The sequence below is a fragment of the Perognathus longimembris genome, chromosome 9, assembly GCF_023159225.1.
Source record: "Perognathus longimembris pacificus isolate PPM17 chromosome 9, ASM2315922v1, whole genome shotgun sequence".
NCBI classification, from domain to species: Eukaryota; Metazoa; Chordata; class Mammalia; order Rodentia; family Heteromyidae; genus Perognathus; species Perognathus longimembris.
Window position 1 is genome coordinate 46,907,166 of NC_063169.1, and position 18,566 is coordinate 46,925,731.

General features: G+C 38.2%; 1 protein-coding gene across 3 annotated transcripts; it reads left to right on the forward strand.

Annotated features, from left to right (window-relative positions):
- The first annotated feature begins 402 nt into the window (after positions 1 to 402).
- Positions 403 to 18,566, forward strand: Rnf146 (ring finger protein 146). Of its 3 annotated transcripts, none has more exons than XM_048354041.1 (3): positions 403 to 492; positions 13,161 to 13,270; positions 16,857 to 18,566. In XM_048354041.1, exons 2-3 carry the CDS (start codon positions 13,263 to 13,265, stop codon positions 17,902 to 17,904), a joined length of 1,056 nt encoding a protein of 351 aa, XP_048209998.1. In that variant the 5' UTR covers positions 403 to 492; positions 13,161 to 13,262; the 3' UTR covers positions 17,905 to 18,566. The 3 variants fall into 3 exon arrangements, with proteins under 3 accessions (XP_048209998.1, XP_048210000.1, XP_048209999.1); XM_048354043.1 differs by lacking the exon at positions 403 to 492 and adding an exon at positions 5,980 to 5,999; XM_048354042.1 differs by lacking the exon at positions 403 to 492 and adding an exon at positions 6,031 to 6,361.

Consider the following 18,566-nt stretch of genomic DNA (forward strand, 5'->3'; position numbering starts at 1 on the left):
TCAGCCAGGCGTCCAAGAGCTTTGCTGAGGTCACAAACCTAGGATTTTACTTAGTGTCTTATTAATTAATTTATTTTTTTTAGGAGCACACTTACTATCTGCGATTCCCTTCTTTAGTCATAAATCTGTGGTGGATTTGAATTCTTAATGCAAAACAGAAAGTCTTTATCTACAAAGATAATAAAGACAAATAAAGATTCAGGGGAGGGAGGACGAAAAGAACGAGACGAGAGTAGTGCCCGCAAAGTCGCCCTCCTCAGCAGAGAGACGAGGGAGAGCGCGGGCGCACGCAGGCACGCTCAGAGAGAGGCCAGTCGACCCGCGCAGGAGCTCCGGCGTGCGCCCGCTGGCAGAGGCGTGGCTTCCGCCGTGCGCGGCCCCGCCCCCGACAGCGCCGGGAGTCACGTGACCGCCGCGCGCGTCCCCGTCCGCTGCGGGCTCCAAGGCCGAAGAGAAAAGGCTGCGAGCTGCCCCTGGCTGTGGCTTACAGAGGTGGGAGTCGGGGCGAAGCTTTCGCAGGAGGGCAAGGCGAATGCCAGCCCCTGTGAGGGCCTCATTCGGGGAGGGGCGGCTCTGTCCACGGTGACACTTCCAGCCTCGACGCGCTGCGGGGCGGCCGGGCGCTCGGGGCCCGAGAGGGGCGGCGGCGGGGTCAGGGGCCGGTACGTAGATGGACGCCCTTGGGCTGGCGCGGCCCCGGCCGTCCGCGCGGAGGCCGCGGGGGCCCCGCCGCGCCGGCGCCCCCGCCCGAGCTGCTGTCGCAGGCCGGGGAGAGACTGTGATGGCCTCCGCGTAGCCCCCGAGCGCGGCTTCCCCGGCGCTTGGCGACGGCTCGGGCTAGTCCGGGCCGAGCCGGGCCGGGCCGGGGTGCGAGCGGTGGAGCAGCGGCCATTACTGCGCACCCTCTTCCGCCGGGGTCCGCGCCGCTGCCTGCGGTGCCTGCCGCCTCCCTCTCTTCCCCAGCTGGCGGGGTGGTGGAGGCCTCGACCTGGGGGACCTGCTGGCCTAAGGTTTAGGGACGGCGATGGTTGGGAGGAGAAGAGGGTTTTCCTGCTCCCCGTTTGCTGTGTGGGTTCAAACCCGTCTGGCTTCGGGTCAGACCCTAGCGAAGGGAGCACACAGCCCCTGCATTTTTGTCTTTTCTGGTCCTGCTTTCTGTCTGCCTTCCTTCTATCCCTGCCCCTCCAGCCTAGCCGTCGGGGTCTTGTCTTTATGGAAGAGCGCAGTCTCTCCGCCTTGTCCCGATGAAAGGTAGAACTGCATGTGCTTAGTTGTTTTGACGGTCACGAAGAGCATCGAGACCACCGAGGTGTCTCCACAGTACCCCGCGAGCCTCCTCAGCAGCACCTGTGCATCAGAAAAGCCCAGGCATTTGCTTTGCTCCGGTGGTTGGGTGCCGAGTTCTCTTCCCCCCTTCTCTCCTCCATCTCGGCTGAAAGAGTAAGGCTCCTTTTCATTGTGGTTGCTATCTTATTTACGGAACGCTGAGAAAGAAAGGCTGTAACATTGTTTTGGAAACTGTGGAGGTGGAGCCATCACCTTCACAGGTCTGATAAGTTCACACACACACACATTCTGGCTACTAGAATTTTTTCTCTTGTTAGTCATTTGGAATATACATACATATATATGTATATATATGTGTATATATGTATATATATGTATGTATGTATATTCCAAGGGGCATTTTAGCGAGCCAAGTTCTGGACGTATGTAATACCAAAATAGTATAGAAATGAGTATAGAGAAGAGACTCAGATAGGAAAAGCTTTGTTTTTTTTAGTGATTGATATTTCAAGTGCCAGGGTGCACCGGCTTCCGTGTGTGTGTCTGTGTCTCGGTGTCTGTGTATGTGTGGTGTGCTTTTGTGCGATGGGATTTGAATCTATTACATGGTCATTCAAAGCAGTATGTAATTATAAATTTGGAAAACAACTCAGTAACTGAATTTGTAAACTTTTTAAAGATGTGGCATACTTAGGACACATGAAGAAAAATGACCCCCACAGATAACAGGATTTTTGATGTTGGTTCTTATGAGGTTTTTATAATGTTGTTGTTAATATTTTTAGGTAGCAAATGTTTGTTCAGCGGCTGAGTGCTCTTTAAAAAAAGAAAATAGGTCAAGAGATCTCATTTTAAAGAAAACTGAAGAAGGAATGCCACTCTAAAAACAGATTTGGGATATGTTTGTTTTGTCCTCTGACTTTGTTAAAGTGGAACACTTGGACCTCTGTAAATTGTGAGCAGAATAAAAATACTGATACTTAAGCATTGAAAGGTTCCTGCTTGCTAAGAACTTGATAGAGTTACAATCATCAAGAAAATTTCCTTCAAATAAGTAGTCATTAGATAAAAGAAACTAAAAAGGAAATGACTTTTTTTTCCTTTTAGGAGATATGTCAACTGCTGGTAAAGTGTTTCAATTTTCACCAACTTGAATTGTCAAAAGAAAGGAGCACATTGTTTTTAGAAAGGACCCAAGATCATTTCTTGACTTAAGAAGAAAATCAGAGGAATGAATCTTTTCATACTAATCTATTTTTAAAATGTTGTTTTCTGAGTTAGCCATATGAAAGATCTAGGCAGTTGCAGTTGGACATCTGAATATTTCTTTTTCTTCCAGTGTTAAAAATGGAGGGTGCCATATCTTTCCTATTCTCTGCGTCATTGCTTCCTGAGTATTGAGTTTGTGATACAACTGACTGAATTATAACCAGTCTTACTATGAGTATACTAATTTATTAATCCTTAGCTATAGCCACTTGAGGACTCTGTATAGTATTCATTGCTTATTAAAACTTTTGTATTAATTTGAGCACACCATTGAGTGCCTGTTAATTAAAACATTTAGAAATACAGAATTGTAGCACAGGGTAAAAAAACAAGACATGAAAGTTATGACTTGGCTCAGGTCACACAAGTAATTAGCAATAGACTTTCTTACAGAATACTTACTGGCCATGAATATATACATGATAAAGGTATGACAGTATTTATTCACATTTATATATATTGTATTGAAATATTATACAAGGCCCACTTTGGGAAGAGCAGTTTAAAGGTTTTTAGGAAAAGAAAAGAAAATGTTGGAGTGCATTTAACTGAAAGGAATTTTGAGTGAAGACTGGTTTCAAAGTATGACCTAGGCTTTTCTGTAAAATGTTTTGTAAAAAGGGTAATAGAAATAAAAAATGGATACATATGGCAGTTACATTTTTCAATTTGTAACTCTTAAGAACTGTTAAAATGTATCTGATTCATTTACACCTGATCTTTTCTCCTTTGCTAGGGGTGTGTGTGTGTGTGTGTGTGTGTGTGTGTGTGTGTGTGTGTATGTATTTATGTGCCCAAAGTTGGAAGATTTTGAATTTTTTTTTCTATCACAGGGCTTCTGGACATTTTTGTGTATTTTGAGTAAGTACAGACAAAACTATTTTATTTTATTTTTGCCAGTCCTGGGCCTTGAACTCAGGGCTTGAGCACTGTCCATGGCTTTCTTTTTGCTCAAGGCTAGCACTCTGCCACTTGAGCCACAGCGCCACTTCTGGCTGTTTTCTACATATGTGGTGCTGAGGAATTGAACCCAGGGCTTCATGTATATGAGGCAAGCGTTCTTGCCACTAGGCCATATTCCCAGCCTAAAAACCATTTTATTACGTATTACCTGTTAATTGGAAAAAATAAGTGTCACTGGTTTTTAACTTGATATTTATTATCTGGAAAAGTCTTTTGAGCTTATGATTGACTTAAGGAGTAGGGTTGTAAATAATACTGTTTCTGTAAGAAAAACTATATTTGTAGAAATTTTCTGAAGGCTTCTTCACATGACATTTTGATAACTGAATGTATGCCTCCTTATGTGCCTCATTAACATTATGATTTGCAAGGTTGCAGTTGATGAGTAAGCTTAGTAGAAGTGGGCCCACCCAGCAACTGCTCAGAACCGAATACTTTTATCAGTGTTCAGCGAAGGTGTGGATAAACTAGCCTGGTGTTCATGTTTTGTTTTTGTTTTTTCTGTTCGGGGATTCTTGTAATAACACATTTCATGTTAAAATTGTTAATCTTTGTTTTAATGTGTAAGCCATTGTAGATGTACATTGCCAAGTAGAATAGTTACCACATGGGGCTATAGCACTTGGAATGTGGCCAGCCTACATTGTACTTAATAAAGCGCGCGCGCACACACACGTAAAAATATTTCACCTCAATAATTTTATATTGACTACATATGAAATGGTAATATTGTAGATATATTGAATTGAATAAAAATATATTATTAAATTGATCTCACTTGTTTCTTTATATGAGTTTTAATGTAACTAATTGAAAGTTTGAAATTAGATGTATAGCTTGCAACATATATGCCAGATAGTACTATTCTAAACATTTTCATGGTGAAACACTGTATACTGTAGAAAGTTCTGGGTTTTTTTGAGATGAGGTGTCCCTGTGTAAATCAGACTAGCCTCAAACTCCATCCTTCCTTAGCCTCCCCAGTACTGGGATTACGTGTGTTGTACCATCATGCTCAATTTTATAAAAAGGATTTTTTTAAAGCCTGTATTATACTTGAGTCTAATTCTGTATTGGTAGCTTTGTGACTTTGGTAATTTTTAGCCCTTTGAACATAGTATTCTTTGTGTGTAAAATGTATGTAGTCTTGGTCCATAGGTTTCTTAAAATTCCTTTACGTAATGGGTCTACAAGTGCCTCACTTATGAATACACATAGAAACCATCTGGATACCTGATTCTGTAGGCTGGGATGAGGCCTCATTCATAAGGAACTTCCAGGAAAGCTGGGACTGTTGGTTTGTGACCACAGTTTATATGTGCATCACGAGGACCTAGACGACTATATTTCAGTTCATTTTCCATCCCTCCACTGTCATTTACTTAGTGTCTGCTTTGAAAATTATCAGATATAGAAATTGGAAAGGTTACAAGATGCAGGATTCTAAAAAAACAAACTCTGTACTCTTAGGGATAATAGAGTTCTATTTGACATTGGCCTGCTTTTAGCCGGAATCAAACTTGTTTGTGAGGTAGTATTTGAAATTTTGCCTAGAAGAGTTAGATTATGTTGATTTACAAATATATTTTTGAAAATCAGTGTCGAGAAGATGTGCAATAATTTAAGTATTATAGAAGCATGTGATGACAGTTTATTTTCAAGGAAAGGGATCAGATTGAACAATTTCACATATGCTTTACTGTTGTTTATTGAGTGAACAGATTCCTGGTCTTGGGTAGAGTAGGACATAAAGGATTTTATCAGAAAATATGTTATTTAGTTGATAATTTGCTTGAATTCATTTGTTAGTCTTACATAAAGGAACATGAAGGAGAATGATAGAAATATTGTCCTTGGGTCAACAAGAATTTTTGAAAATGTTATATGTGTTTTTTTTTTTTTTGTTTTTTTATTTAGGTAGTTGTACAAGGAGTTTCCATTTAACAAATTCATTTATGAGTAAAATATATCATGATCAATGTCAACCATCTCACCTAAATATATATTATAGCTGTTATTTTAATACTTGTGCTTATAGGTTTTATTTCAATTATATAAAATTTATAAAAAGAATAACTTAGGTATTCAAGTACATGATTTTTTTAAGGAAATTTTTAAAGCATTGAGGCATTTCAAAGATAAATGTATGGGCAAGACTGGCATATAAGTAAGGAGCTAGAGTGGAAATCATTAGGATTTTATTAAAGAGAGTGAAAATAAATGCAAGAAAAAAATTGAAGTTTAAAATAACATTTTTTCTGTGGCTGAGATGCTTTGGCTCAAGAGCACTCTACCCCTTGAACCACAGCTCACTTCCAGCTTTTTTTTCTCAGTAGTTTATTGGAGATGAGAGTCTCATTCACTTTCCTTCCCAGGTTAGCTTTGAACAATGATCCTCAGATTTCAGCCTCCTGAATAGCTAGGATTACAGGTATGAGCCACCAGCACCCTCTTCCTGTGTATTTTATAGGAGTAGAAAGGTAGTCTATACATTTATGTTGATCCAACAAGGTCATTTTTATTTTAAAAGATATAGAAGCTGATGGTAATATCCAGCAAGAATTTTTGTAATTAAAAACTTTCACCTTAGAATGTGTGTAGAGAGTATTTGAGTTTTGAGTGATAATGTGAAAATTTGTGATGGAGAAATGGGAGCTTGTCTATTACAAATTTTCCAAACTAGGATGCTTTTTCCAGGAAACAGGGATAAACTAGACAAATGTTGGGCTGTACCTTATAACCACATTTACCTTTACTGGGAAAAGAGTTCTGAAGGTGTTACAAACAATTGTTGGGTTACATTTGCATTCTGGAGAATCCATTGCAAGTGGACACCAGGCAGGTGAATAATTTGATCTTTAAAAGCTATAAAGATGGTTTGAATCTTGTATTTGTAAATGTAGCTAATTCATTAAATTTGAAGTCTTCAAAGAAAAGATTTGTTGTTTTGTCTTTTTAGTTTTTAGTTGGGTTCCTTGTTCACAATTAGAATTCAAATATTGTGTTTATGAATAATCAGTTATTTGGAAAGTTAATTTTTACTTATGTTATATCAATTCATCAGAAAGGTATTAGCAGTTTACTAACTATATAGGGATATAAAATGTGCTACTGTATATGTTCTTGGTACACTGGGTATTGTATATATGCCTACCTGATCTAGGGAAGGGGAAAAAAAAATGAGGGTGTAAGATATCACAAGAAATGTACTAAAAAAATGTGTTTCTGTCTTCATAGGGTTTATGGTTTAAAATAAAACTTTGAATAGTGTCAGAATATATAATAAGTTCAGTAATGGAAAAATTACTAAATGGAGAAGAGGGAACACTGAACTTCTGGAGACAGTCAGAATGGCAGTGGTAACCATTTCTGTGTAGTGTAGTACAGGTGTTTATAAGTTATAAAAGAAAAATGTAACAGGCAGGAAGAAATACAGAATTATCAAGAATGACTTGGTGATCTATGAATAATTTAGTATAACTAGAGTAATAATCTGATTTTCAGAGATAAATAAGGCTGGAAAGTTATTTACTTAGGGTCTGATCATTAAGGCCTTTGGTTATTGTCCTGAGGAGCTTTGTTTTATTGTATGGGGTGGGGAATCAATACTGTTTCTTCAGTTTGAAAATGATCAATTTCACAATTTAAAAAATTCATTCATGTGCTTAGTGAATGAATTCAGAGTGGTACTGAAGCAAGATTTTGTCATAGTCAAACCGAGACTGGGATCTAAACTTAGGGCATTAGTCATGAATAAGGAGTACAGGATTGATTAAAAGTGTTAGTGAGGGCTGGTAATGTGGCTACTTGGTAGAGTGCTTGCCTAGCATGTATGAAGCCCTAGGTTCGATTCCTGGGCACCACATAAACAGAAAAAGTTGGAAGTGCTGTATCAAGTGGTAGACTGCAAGCTTTGAGCAAAAGGAAGCCAGGGACAGTTCTCAGCCCCTGAGTACAAGCCCCAAGACTGGCCAAAAAAAAAAAAGTGATAAAAGTTGATAGGATTTGGTGTGGTTGCTCTGTCAAAGGGAAGTGGAATTTTTTCTCCTTTTCTCTATAATAGGTTCTTAAACATGGAAGCTGAATTGTCCCCTTGTAAGATTCATGTAGAGATAGAAGTTTGTGAATTACACAGATGAGAGAGAAAAGGCTTGAACTCATGGCTCTGTTAAGAAAGAAGTTAAGCCAGGCACGCCTGTAATCCTAGCTACTCAGGAACCTGAGATTTGAGCATCTCAGTTCAAAAGCATCCAGGACAGAGAAAGTCCATAAGGCTTTTATCCGAAGTGGACATGTGGCTCAAGGGGTAGAGCACTAGCCTTGAGCAAAAAAGCTGAAGGATAGCACCCAGCCCCTGAGTTAAAGCCCCAGTACTGGCACAAAAATAGAGGGAAAAGTTTAAAAATGATTAGAAATATTAAGATCAGATATAGGATAAAGGACCAGAGATGACTAAGAGACTCAGGGTCTCCATAATTAAAGAGCAGGTGTGGGTATGAGTGAGCTGGAATGACTAGAGCTTATGATTTAAATGTGATCATGGTTTTAAAAGAACAGCACTTTTGTGTGCTGGTGATATCTTGTTGCTGAGTGGAATAGGAATTTTTCAATAATGAAAATCACTTGATTTTTAGGATTTTAGAAATTGAAATTTAGGATCTGTAGGAATATGGCTTTGAGAACGAATATTTGTAACTAGAAACTTGTTTCTAACAGACATAAGTTGGGGCAAGTTGGAAAACTTCTGAAGTAGATGTTTGATGGATCGTTCTCAAACATATTAAATAGACTTACAGTGATGTCAGGAATAGGGTGAAGGAAATGATCAATACTAAAATAAGGAAGTCAGTGCCTTAAAGGTTGAGAGAGTGCAGTAGGGAATTGAGGCATATTTTATAGCCAATGTTGAGGACACTTCCATGAAATAAGTAATGATGCAACAGTAGTGTCTTCTGACATGGGTAGGGAGTAGATAAGAGTACGTGAAAATGGGTAGTTTCTGTTTTTAGTAGGCTGCAGGACCCAGTGTTCTGTGATGCCATTTAAGTTGTAGACACCTTGAGGATAAAGTGAAAGAGTTGAGAATAAAGTCAAAGTTCTTATCATCTAAAGTGAGAACAAAATAAAAAGCCAGGTTTCTTAGAAATCATGTTTATTTCACTTACTATGATTTTTTTTCCAGGTCTTTCATTTTCCTCACAGATGGGGTTAAGTCATCACTTCTAATAGATGCATAGAATTCCATTGTGTATATGTATCACATTTTCTTGATCCATTCATCTACTGAGGGGCATTTGGGTTGGTTCCATATTTTAGCCATGGTAAATTGTGCTGCGATAAACATGGTTGTGCTGGTTAGCTTTAGTGTGATTTTGCTTGTAATCCTTTGGGTTAAGTGCCCAAAAGCAGGCTTGCTAGGTCATAGGGCAGCTCTTTGTTTTAATCTTTTGAGGAACCTCCACACTGCTTTCCAGAGTGGTTGAACAAGTTTACACTTCCACCAAAAGTGTAATAGGGTTCCCCTTTGGCCACCCCCTCCCTCCCCCCTCACACACCCCCCCTCCCGCCAGCATCTGTTGTCAGTTTTCTAGATAATAGCCATTCTTACTGGGGTGAGGTGGAATCTCAGTGTTGTTTTGGTTTGCATTTCTTTTATGGCCAGTGATGTAGAGGACTTCTTCATAGGCCTTTTGGCCATTTTCATTTCCTCTGCAGAGTAGTCTCTCTTTAAGTGTTTAGCCCATTTATTGAGGGGGCAGTTGTTACTTTCAGAATTTGTTTTGGGGAAACTTTTTTTTTTTAATTCGAAACATAATCATACTAAGTGAATTGAGCCAGACCCAAAGAAACATAAACTATGGTTTCACTCATTGGAAACAGTACTTGTCTAGGATAGTCCTAGCCGAAGAACACAATAGCTCAATAGCAATGCATATATGATCACATAAGATGATCCTGAGCAGGGCTGGGGATATGGCTTCGTGGCAAGGGTGCTTGCCTTCTATAGGTGAAGCCCTGGGCTGGACTCCCCAGCAGCACATATACAGAAAATGACCAGGAGTGGCGCTGTGGCTCAAGTGGCAGAGTGCTAGCCCTGAGCAAAAAGAAGCCAGGGACAGTGCTCAGGCCCTCAGTCCAAGCTCCAAGACTGGCCAAAAAAAAAAGCTGATCCTGAGCAAAAGGAACTACAAGATTTAGAAATAAGTAGTTTGTCTTTGATGTTGTTATTTCCAGTGTACCCTATGAAATTATGCCTTTTCCTTTTGTCTTTCTTCCCTACACTTTTACTCCTGTTGTCACTGTAACTGACTTTGTTTATTGGAACTAGGGAAGGGGAACACCAAAATGGAGAGACAAAGGGTAAAAGGCAAACCAATGCAACAGCAATACTTACAAGACAATATGCTATAAACCAACTGTACATCTCAGAGGAAGGTGTGGAGGGAACCAGGGACGGGGGAAGGTGGGAGAAAAACTAAGGAGGAGGTAAAAAGTTTGATAAGAAATGTATTCACTGCCTTATGTATGTAACTGTAATCCCTCTGTACTTTGACAATAAAAAAAGAAATCTTGTGTAGTTAATTACTCTAGGAAATGTCTAGTTTTAAAACTGATTGTTTTGATAAACATCTGGTAGGATAAGCTGTTACGTATCTAGAGTTCATATATGATTATACCAATACCTTTAAACACTAGAACCTTGTATTACCTTTGAGAGATAGATGTCCACACAGTGAGAGGAGCACATGGAACTCTGAAAGACAGGGTTCACGTCTCATTTCTTGTGTTTATTGTGAGGTATTTTACCTCTAGTTTATGGTAAGCTGGGTTTTAAGTTCTGTGTAATGAGGTGTGTCTCTTGCATTAGTCATGGTGTAGTACTAGAATGAAAGATTAGTACCTAAAATGGTGTTCTGGATGGGGCTTCCAGATTCCTTGAACAAGTCAAGAGAAGATTGGTTGAAAGCATACATGAACATAGGAGCAGCACAAGGTCTAGTTAATGACTCTTTTTTGTAGGAAGTCAGTAGCTGCTGTGTTCAGTATTAGAGATAGGGTATTGACTTGTTGTTTTGACTAAAATTATTTCTCATTGTGGAGTAAAATGTAAGTAATGTAACCTCCCTCTCCTTCTGTCTCCTCCTCTTCTTCCCACTTGATCTTTCAGGAGTACTGGCCTTTGAACTCAGGACCAGCCAGCCTAGTTTTCCTTCATTTACTTTTTAGGTAGCTTGGTGTTTTGCCATAGCCAACCTTGGACCACAGTCATTCTACCTATGCCTTACTTGTGTTTCCTGATTTGTTCTTTGAGATAGAATATTGCAAACTTTTTTGCTCTGGCTTGGAAGTGCCTCCTGTCTCTGCCTCCTAAATTACTGGGCTAACAGGCATGAGCTGCTGTGTCTGACCCTTCTCTATTGATGAGCTATTGATAAGCAATAGCTCCCATTCTTCCCTCTTCCCAGTCCCTGATAACAAAGTCAAATTAGATTAAATAAAATGTGCCTTTGTTACTGGCATATTTCACTTCGAATAACAGAGCTGCAGGGCTCATTTATGTTGGATGAAGTTCATTCTAATACTGAGTAATACATATTCATGCTGTGTTTTGTGTATTCATCTGTTGAGGGATACCAAGGCCTACCTTTTTTCTTTTTTTTTTTTTGACTGATAATTCTGTGGCAAACACTGACATCATTGTCTAAATCCCAGTTTTCAATTACTTTTGCATATAAGTTGGCCTGAGGTATATATAATTATGTTTTAACTTTTTGAACAGCCTTCAAATTGATATCTACAAGACCTACATCATTTCCTATTCCCACTAATGGTACTGAAGGGTTCAGTTACTCCATAATCTTAGCAACATTTATTTCCCCATTTACAAAGTTGTAGTCATTAGATGTGGTCTTGATTTACATTTCCTAATAATGAGTAATAATACCTTTTGTTCATTTTAAGTTCTATTTTTAGCTTTTTCTGTTGTAGGAATTCTTTGAATAATCTGAATAGTAAATAAGGTATATATATGTGTGTGTGTATATATATACGTATATATATATATATGTGTGTATATGTATTTTTTTTTTTTTTTTGCCAGTCCTGGGGCTTGGACTCAGGGCCTGAGCACTGTCTCTGGCTTCCTTTTTGCTCAAGGTTAGCACTCTGCCAGTTGAGCCACAGCACCACTTCCGGCTTTTTCTGTTTATGTGGTGCTGAGGAATTGAACCCAGGGCTTCATGCATGCAAGGCAAGCACTCTACCACTAAGCCACATTCCCAGCCCAATAAGGTATATGTTTTACAGAAAAAAAATCCCCTCTAAAATTTTATCCTCTGATTTGTAAATGTTTTTAATTTTCATAAAGTCTTAATTTATCAATTTCTTTCATTGCTTATACATTTGGTGTTATATCTAGGAACTCACTGGCTAATTCCATAAAGATGTGTCCCAATATTCTTTTCAAGGAGTTTTATGGTATTACTTATGGTATTTAGATAATTGATTTTGAGTTATATTTGCATATAGTGTGAATTGACTTTTCAGTTGGCTGGAGATGTATATGCTTATTTTTGGATTTTCAGTTTTACTCTGGTGGTACATTTGTTCTTATGCTAGTACCATGCTGTCATAATTATTGCAACACTGAAGTAAATTTGGACCTTGGGAAATGGAAGTTCTGACTTGTTTCTTCCTCAAGATTGTTTGGCTCTTTGGAGCCCTTTACAATTAATTGCATATTTTCAATTTCTGCAAAAAATGATTTTGAGATTTTATAGGAATTATGTTGAGTCTGTGGGTCACTTTGTGTAGTATTGGTTGTTGTAATACATTGTTTTGGAATCTCTGAACACTGATTGTCTATCCATGTCTTTTAGGTGTTATTTACCTGTTTTTTTTTTTTGTTTTTTTTTTGTAAAAATCAGTAAATGGGGCTGAGAATGTGGCTTAGTGGTAGAGTGCTAGCATGGAGCCCTGGATTCGATTCCTCAGCACAACATACACAGAAATAGCCAGAAGTTGTGGTGTGGCTCAAAAGGTAGAGTGCTAGCCTTGAGCAGAAAGAAGTCAGGGACAGCGCTCAGGCCCTGATTCTCATGCCCTAGGACTGGCAAAAGAGAGTGAATTTTTATAGTTTTCACTGTGTAAGCCTACCAGCTCCTTGGTTGATTCCTAGCAACTTTATTCCTGTAGATGCTATTGTAAGTGGAAATGCTTCCTCTGAATTTTAGTTTGTTGACTACTAGCAGTATATAGAAACACCAATGTTGGGTGTGTGTGTGTGCTTGCGCATCAAGGTTGTAACCTGCAACTTCACTGAACTTGCTTATTTGATTCCTTCAGAATAATTGCAAAGGTAGAATAGTGATTTTTACTGTCTGTACAAATGAAAATGTACTTTGTCATTTTTTTCCAACTCGTCTACCTTTTAGTTTAGTTTTTTTTTTCCAGTGTAATTACTAGAACTTCCCAGTACTGCAGTGTTTATAGTGGAGAAAACAGGCATTCTTGTCTTACTTTTTATTTTTACTTTCAAGTTAAAACTTGCCCATTTTGTAGCATAATACAAAATTAGCTAATTGCTGATTTTAATTAGTCTGAGAAGAATTTTAGGTTGATTTGTTTTTTTTCTTTTTCAGCACAAAGAATGAACTAGCAGCAGAAGAGAAACTACTGAAAGTTGGCTGACTGCTGGTAAAGAAGATGCTTTATTTTTGTGGCAAGCAGCTTTGGAATCTGTAATGGAGATGTAAGTATTTGATTTTGCTGAAACTGAAATTTTATGGTCTAAAGTACAGTGAGTCAAATTTACCTGTCATGTGTTCTAGATATACAAAATGAGTATTTCATGTGGGCTGTAGGTCCTCTGTTGAATTAAAAATCTTAATCACATTAAAAGAAAAAAGATTTCCAGAAGTCTTCTCATAAAGTATAAGAATAGAACTGAGGGCTGGGAATATGGCCTAGTGGCAAGAGAGCTTGCCTCGTATACATGAGGCCCTGGGTTCGATTCCTCAGCACCACATATACAGAAAATGGCCAGAAGTGGCGCTGTGGCTCAAGTGGCAGAGTGCTAGCCTTGAGCAAAAAAGAAGCCAGGGACAGTGCTCAGGCCCTGAGCTCACAGCCTAGGACTGGCCAAAAAAAAAGAATAGAACTGAAAATAGAGGAATTTGTTCATAAGGCTAATAACAAAGAAGGTGAGATCTCCAACCTGTTCAGGTGTTCTATCTTCTGTTTACTTAATCAAGTTAAGCCAACAGTTTCAGCTTGTTGGAGGTTTGGGGTTTTTTGTTGTGGTGGTTTTGGTTATTAAAACTAGTTGCTAAAATTTTCCTTCATTAAGTTTAAGGAACTTCATAACATACCTGAGCATTGTTTTTTATTCATAGAGCCTCACTCTGGTTTGTAGTCTTAGTAGTTGTGTTTTTCTGCCTTTTAGTCTTTTTGTGATATGCCTTAAAGAGACTATTGAGTTTGCTCATACTGAACCTCATTATATTATTGATGCAATGTTTTCCAAACTGAGTACCATAATTGAATTGCATGAAAAAAATGTTTAAAATCTCAATGACCTACAGTATTTAGATTTCTAGACCAGAATGACCTTGTAGATTAGGTGGGATCAATTGGAGCAAATGTGTCTTTAATGCTGTGTGTTTATGTACACTAAAGGGAAAAAATTCAGCTAGATGCCAATAGCGCATGCATGAAATTCTGGCTGTCAGGAGGCTGAGATCTGAGGAGCAGGGTTTGAAACCAGCCTGGAAAGACAAAGCCAAGAGATTCTTATCTCCAGTTAATCTGCAAAAACCTGGAAGTGGAGGTTGGCTCAAGTGGTAGAATGTGAGCTTTGATTGAAAAAAGTATTTATTTTACATATACACACAGCCTCATACTTGCTAAACAAGAACTCTAGAGAGCTCTACCCCACAGACACATCCCCATTCTCAGTCTGTTTTGTTTTTTAATCTTATATATCAGAGAATCTAGATGCTGATTACCAAGGAACTCACTATTTCCGAGTTCAATGAGACAAATAGATAATGAACAAATGTTTTATTTAACTCCAGGTGAAGGGTTGAGAGTGAACTTTTAGCTTGGCCTTAAAGAATGAGTATAGTTATCAACCAAAAAATATTAGGAAATAGTTTTCCATCCATCAGAATGAGAAGAATGCCCAACATCAAGGCATTTCTAATACTTGGAGAACAATTGGTTGGGGGTTGGAGGGTGGGGGAGACAACCAAGTAAGTAAAGGAAATGAATGTAATTATCAGTTACTGTTATACCAGGTATTTACTGGGTGTTTTACTTGGGTATTGAATTTAACTGTAGTATTTCCTAAGTAGTGTTAAGAAGAAGACCTAGGTTAACACACTTGCCTAAGTCAGTGTTGTCTAAATTTCTCTGAGAATCATCCCAAACACTGAGTTTTTGAATCCTAACCCCTGGATTAGGATTTTTCAGAGAGAACATGTTAGCTAATTCTCACCTTTAGTAACATTTCAGAAGTGTTTATGTAAATGGGAAAGCAAAGATTTTTAACAGTTTTAGTATAAAAACTATGTCAATTATACGAAGGACAGTGCTTGTGAAGAATAAAACCTCATAATTAGTAAAGGAGACTAGGACTCAGATTAGCTTTGGTTCCAAAATATAGCAACTGACTTAATTCTCATTATCTCTTTCCATGGCTCTCTGTAGTTTTTATATAGGTTTTTAGTGTGCCTCTTCAGGGCTGATATGTAAGTACACTAACAGAATTTTATATATTTGGGACAGTATACGTGTTTTAACAAAGCTTTATACCAATGTATTCATCTTATTGTTTGAAAAACCTTTTCTTAGCAGTTTTCAGATACTGCATAGAATTATAGATAACCTAAAACGGCCTGTTCTTCCTCTTGTAAAGCATATTAACACGTGAAGAAGGCCAACATTAAAACAATCACATAAATAAATGTTACATTGCAATTCTGATAAGGGTAAGGAGTACACAGAAGTTACTAGGGTGATTTGACTTGCTCATGGAAGCTTTCTCAAGAAGAGCAAAAGATGGACAAGTACTTTGCACTATAGAGGGCAAGAGATAAGAGTGTGCCATGTAGAAAATGTTCATTAGTGGAGGGTCAAGAGGAATTCAATATAAGAAGAGCCAACTGTGGAAGGTTGGGGTGTGAGGCAGACCATACAGACCTCTTAAAGGTGTGTCTTAATCCTAAAGTGAACTTTTAGGAAAGGGGTGTAATGGACCAAATAAAAGGCATATACCTCAGTCTTGCAAGATTTTCTTGGAAAGATTGCGTGGAAGTTTGAGGCATATGACTTAATTTGCTTGGAAGCTAGGAAAGGGCTCAGAATATTTAGCAGTTAAAACTGCTAAATTTGCTGATGTTTGAATGGGGATAAATGGAAGGGCAGTTGCTGGGCTGGATCACTGGCTTGGATAAACAAGTAGATAGTGCTGTTACCATGGGGGCTATTCTAGGATGTAAAAAAGAAGAGTTGATCATGAGGTCAGTTTGTAGCTTCCAAACATTGTATGTCTGAAATAAGGAATTAGAAATATAGGTCTATGCCTAGAGAATTCTGGATTAATGACACATTTTTTTATTATATAGCTAATAATTGGAACTATAAGAACAAATATTTCAAAGTAGATGATATCATCTCAAATAGAGCATAGAAGAACATATTGTTTAGAAATAGAGACAAGAATTTGTTAGAGAAGTGTTTCAGAGTGGAAATGGTCAAATATGACAAATGACTGGTTGAGCCAGTGTGTCTAGATATATAGTAGGGATACAGAAATTCAGGCTTTCAGCATTCCTAATTTTATATGGTCTACTCGTCAAACACCAAAATACTGATAGCAAAATGTTTAAATTGCTACTAATGTCCTAACACGTGAAATTGTTACTGCTTGTAATTTTGATCTGGATTACTTTGTTGTTTTATCTTTCAAACTAATTATAGTCAGTTGCAATAGAATTCACATTTTTAAAATATTTGCACTTAGTTCTACTTTACAAATGCTGTGTCTGAGTAGAAATAGTACATATAAAGTCGGTACTTTGGCTTCATTTGTTTTAGTTTAGCTTTGTGCTACTCCTTGCTACCCTATAAATAAAACCTTATGATACACTTAAGCAAGTCAAAAAGATTTCCTATTCAAATTGACTTTAATCAGTTTTCATTTTTATATCCCTATTGTGTAATGTGTCATACAGAATAATCATTCTGAATTTTTAATTATAGTACTAGAATTAGTAATATAGTATTCGATTGTAATATTAAATTATTTCAGTATTACATTTTTTTTGTTTTCTTAGGATGGCTGGCTGTGGTGAAATTGATCATTCAATGAACATGCTTCCCACAAACAGGAAAGCAAACGAGTCCTGTTCTAATAGTGCACCTTCTCTACCCGTTCCTGAATGTGCCATTTGTCTGCAAACTTGTGTTCACCCAGTCAGTTTGCCCTGTAAGCATGTTTTCTGCTATCTGTGTGTAAAGGGAGCTTCATGGCTTGGCAAGAGATGTGCCCTTTGTCGACAAGAAATTCCAGAAGATTTCCTTGACAAGCCAACTCTGTTATCACCAGAAGAACTCAAGGCAGCAAGTAGAGGAAATGGTGAATATGCATGGTATTATGAAGGAAGAAATGGGTGGTGGCAGTATGATGAGCGTACTAGTAGAGAGCTGGAAGACGCTTTCTCCAAAGGTAAAAAGAACACTGAGATGTTAATTGCTGGGTTTCTATATGTTGCCGATCTTGAAAACATGGTTCAATATAGGAGAAATGAACATGGACGTCGCAGGAAGATTAAGAGAGATATAATAGATATACCAAAGAAGGGTGTAGCTGGACTTAGACTGGATTGTGACACTAATACTGTAAACCTAGCCAGAGAGAGTTCTGCAGATGGAGCGGACAGCATATCAGCACAGAGTGGAGCTTCTGCTCAGCCTCCGGTGTCATCTTCTGTAAGGCCCTTAACATCAATAGATGGTCAGTTAACGAGTCCTGCAACACCCTCCCCTGATACAGGCACTTCTCTGGAAGACTCTTTTGCTCATTTACAACTCAGTGGAGACAGCATAGCTGAAAGGAGTCATAGAGGGGAAGGAGAAGATCATGAATCACCATCTTCAGGCAGGGTACCAGACACTTCCAATGAAGAAACTGAATCTGATGCCAGTAGTGAGAGTGAAGATGTTTCTGCAGTTGTTGCACAGCACTCTTTGACCCAACAGAGACTTTTGGTTTCTAATACAAACCAGACAGTAGCTGATCGGTCAGTAGCAGGGGGAGGAACAGTGAGTGTCAGTGTCAGATCTAGAAGGCCTGATGGACAGTGCACAGTAACTGAAGTTTAAATAAAAATCTTCAGCTTCACGCTCAAGGTTGATATGGTGATCTGTAAATTTCTGCCCACATAACATTATACTCATCCCTACTAGTACATTTTGGGAGTTGGGGTGGGAAGGGATAAGGGAAGGATAGACCGGAAATTAAAATGTCTAACATGTCTCTGTTGAGAAATTTATTTAATGTAAGAATTTGGGTGTTAATAGTTGAGAGCTGTTTAGTAGTATACCCAGTTTCCTTGACATGTTTACTTTAAATTTTTTAAAAGATTTCCTTAGTTATTTTGGACAGTGTGTATTTTATCTGTGCATTAATGATCCATATCTGACTCTTGCACTATTTTATTTTTTTGCATGGGTTAACAAAATCATTACTAAAATTTTGCACCCATAAAATGTTTGTCATACACAGGGAGCTTAATTTAATGTGGAAGTGGATGTGAATTTGGAACTTCAAAATAGATAAATATTTTATAGTAAAATATTGAAATGGAAATGTCAAGAAACACCTAGTAATTTATGTTTCAGCATCTTTGTAACACACTTCATAGTGTTCCTGCCCATAGGCTCTGTTGTCTCGTTCTTGTACTTTGAGGTTTCTCTTAGTCTGCATTTTTCTTTTTGATTAAAAAGTTTATAATTTAATAAATACTAGAGTTTATCAAAAGTAA